The following is a 4005-nucleotide window of genomic DNA, read 5'->3' as shown; positions in this document are numbered from 1 at the left end:
ATTTTTATGAATTAGTACTGTAATCGCATTTAAAACGAATTTTGATACAAACCATCATGTGTCTGAAATGTCAATAAAGTATGTCAGTTTTGTATGATCGACACCAATGATAGGAGTAAATTATACTCAACCAACCCTTTAACATCATTTTCTCAAAACATAGATTTGGAGTTAATGCGTTCTGCCTTTTTGCTGCAAAATCCTTACAACCACCATAAATTACCTTTAGACTCTGTAGCAGAGCATGATAGCGAGATTTACAACAATTCCCGTGGGCACCGCAGCAATAAATAGAAATTCAAGTCAACAAAGAAGATGTACCGATATATCTATGTATATCTTTTACATATATATGTACATTACAATATATGTATATATATGTATATATATAATAAATATATATTTACATATATATATATATATATATACTACTAATATATAATAAATATATAAAATATTGATATATACACAGTTTTATGTTATAGGAAAAATCCACAACCCTGTAAGAACTTTTTCAACCAAACAAATGACTGTTCAAACAACTTCTAGCCATACTTTAATAACACAAACACTATCATAAATAACTGATAAAGCTTTCCTACCACTTAAAGTTTGGTGTTCAAATAAGGCAAAATCATCTGAGCCAAGCAATGAGATAATGTCTAATATAAGACTCTGATCAAGAAATTCATCACACAAACGAAAGAACAAGCAGTATGAGACTTTTTTGACAATGTGTTACTCGGTAGTTAAATTTTTTTTTTTTTTTTTATTATTATTATTTCTTATACAATTGCAATGGATATAAAAAATATTGAAAAGATGTTTCTTAATACAATTTTCTCTCTCTTCTCTCTCTCTTTATCTACCAATCACTCTATATTCAAATATATATATAAGAAATGAATAGATTTTTCTTGATAAATAATCTCTTTTTTTTTCTCGCTCTATCTACCAATCTATCTATCTGTACGTTACATGACCGTATTAAGTATTGCACTATACTCTCCATCAATGTGGATTTCGACCTACTTCATAATATCCCCACAATTATATTACATTCTGGCTGTGATAGCGTGCACTGACTCTCCGGCGGTGCTGTAGTAGAGATGAGTTTGTGGTGATATGGCGGCGGAATGAGGAGAGCTCCTTTGGAGGTAGGAGAGGCACTTTGGAGTGGAGGAGAGCAGCTTTGGAGGCGGAGGACAAGAGACGAGTGGAAGTGGAGAAGGAGCGAAGCGAGTCCGAGCACAACTCGTCAGTTAGTCCTTCCCAGCACGGCGAGGCGGTGGTGGAGCTCAGGTGGCTTTGGCGTTGTGAGCTCATTAGGCTCAGTATATTGGCAGAGTGGAGGATGAGGTAACTGCAGCGTGGATGTAGAGTCTGTTGACATGTCTCAACGCAAATCTGTAAGACACTGATCTACCAGATAAAACCGATGTATTTTCCTTAGGAAAACCATCCTTTCTTGTACTTTCTTTGGCAATAAACCGGTTTCCTTAAATTGGAAATATTTACTATGATATCCACATAAGACTTTACTATCAATTCTGGAATCGTCTTTTTTCCTTCCTTTAGAAAAAAAAAATCATAAATGCAAACGGATATACCGAACAGGTCATTTCACACACAGATATTCTGAACTGGAAAGGCCTAACGGTACTTTAAAACTCTAATGTATTTATATTTCTTTATACCAAAGAGTACCGATTATCGATTAGCTATTAGCTGACAGCCCTATAAATGAAGGTAACAGTTACTGAAAGAAAGGAATAGCCAACGGCTGAAACTGATTAAGATGAAGGAAATAAGGAGCCTGATCCTGCAAAGGTAACCCTAAAGATTCCTAGATGATTCTTTAGATTATTTTAATGTTACAGTTAAGCAATGTCAACGTTATAGATATTCATATGTATAGATAGATAGATGTATAGTGTTTCTTTGTATCTGTGTATACACACACACACAAACACACACACACTCACACACACACATATGTATATATATATATATATATATATATATATATAATAATATATATAATATATATATATATACATATATATACATTATTTGTTTGGTCTATTTACTTAAATATAATATAGTATATATATATATATATATATATATATAATATAGATATATATTTTTTGTTCTTTACTTATATATATATATATATATATTATATATATATATATATGTAAAATATATCCATTAATTTTTATTTCATATATATATATATATATATATATATATATATAATATAAATATATATATATAATATATATTATATATATATATATAATAAATATATATATAATATATATATATAAATATATATATAAATATCATATATATTTTAATATTTTAAATATATTATCTATCTATACATATAAATATTCATACTTATCATTTGTTGTTATAAAATCCGTCGCTTCAGTAAACAAGGTATAGTCCAAGGAATAAACAATATATTACGTATAATAAATTTCCAGAGAGAAATACATCAATAATTCAAGAAGATTATAAAAACTTGTTCTCCTTTGACGGCCATTAAAAACATAAAAAGAATCTAATTGTGTAAAAGGTATATGATTGATAAAAAAGTTGAAATGACAATCATAATAGTATTTCCCTCTCTCTCTCTCTCTCTCTGACACACACACTCTCTTTCCCTCTCTTTCTCTCTCTCTCTCGCTCACTCTTCCTCTCTCTCTCTCTCTCTCTCTCTCTATATATATATATATATATATATATATATATATATATATAAAAAACATTATTAATATAAATTATAAATATAACTAATATATATAATATAATATATATATATATATAATATATATATACACATTATTTGTTGTGTGTTTGCGTGTTTCTTTTGTTTGTGTGTGTGGTGTGTGTTTGTGTTTGTATTCTCTCATCTCTCTCCTCTCCTTCTCTCTCTCTCCTCTCTCTCTCACCTCTCTATATATATATATAATATATATATAATATATTTTTATAAATATATATATATATATATAATAATCAGACACACCACACATCGCGCACACACACACACACACCCACACACACACACACATATATCTATATATATATATATAATCTATATAATATATATATATATAAATATAATATATTAATATGATTTTTGTATGTGTGTGTGTATGTGTGTGTGAATATATATATATATATATATATATATATATAAATATATATATATATAAATGAAATATAAATATATATGTTTGTGTGTTGGTTTTGTTGTTTGTGTTATATAATATATATATAATAAATATATATATATATATAAATATATAGATTTATAGATACATATACTATCAACATATACCTTCACCACAATAAAAAAACGATACATCACAAGAGAAGTAAAACGGCAGATCAAGAACATCAAAAAATAAAATCATAAATGAAACTTAACTTACCAATGATGATGCAAAACCCGCAATCTACCATGACCCGTTGAATACGAAAATCAATTCAGCGCAGCCGGAGTGTGAAAAATAGAGAAATGCATAAGTTAAAGGGAAATACATTCAAATTTCAAACCGCATAAAATAACGAGTCACTTATAATGGTTACTCTGACATTTTATCACGTGTTATCACATGTAATATTTCATAACGTGTTTTAAATTCCTTAGATATAATAAAAAAAAATAATTTTTTTTTTCTCTCTTTACATTGCTGATAAATCAGCCAATGCATTAATGTTATAAAACCGCATTGATTAATATATTTTGCATATATATAAATTTATAGCAATAACAGATAAATATATATTTATATAGATATATATATATATATATATATATATATATATATATATATTATATATTTATATATATATATATATATCTATAATATATATATATATATATATGTATATCATTTACTTAAATATTAATATATATATATATATAAATATATAATATTATAAATAAATATATAAGTGTTTTGGTTTGTGTGGTTTGTGTGTTGT

At 26.8% G+C, this 4005-nt stretch overlaps 1 protein-coding gene across 1 annotated transcript in view; it reads left to right on the top strand.

The window, feature by feature from the left end:
• The window catches only part of LOC147472435 (uncharacterized), a 7627-nt gene that overhangs the window by 1586 nt on the left and 2036 nt on the right, over positions 1-4005 (top strand). The window contains exon 2 of the mRNA XM_086545800.1: positions 1076-1359. Coding sequence (XP_086401926.1) covers positions 1076-1359 — 284 coding nt within the window. The remainder of the gene's footprint in view (positions 1-1075; positions 1360-4005) is intronic.

This window comes from Penaeus japonicus, unplaced genomic scaffold (genome assembly GCF_977035675.1).
Source record: "Penaeus japonicus unplaced genomic scaffold, GWHDUDI00000001_assembly GWHDUDI00000002, whole genome shotgun sequence".
In the NCBI taxonomy this organism is placed as follows: Eukaryota; Metazoa; Arthropoda; class Malacostraca; order Decapoda; family Penaeidae; genus Penaeus; species Penaeus japonicus.
The sequence above is the reverse complement of the archived record's forward strand: the minus strand, read 5'-3'. Positions and strand labels throughout refer to the sequence as shown.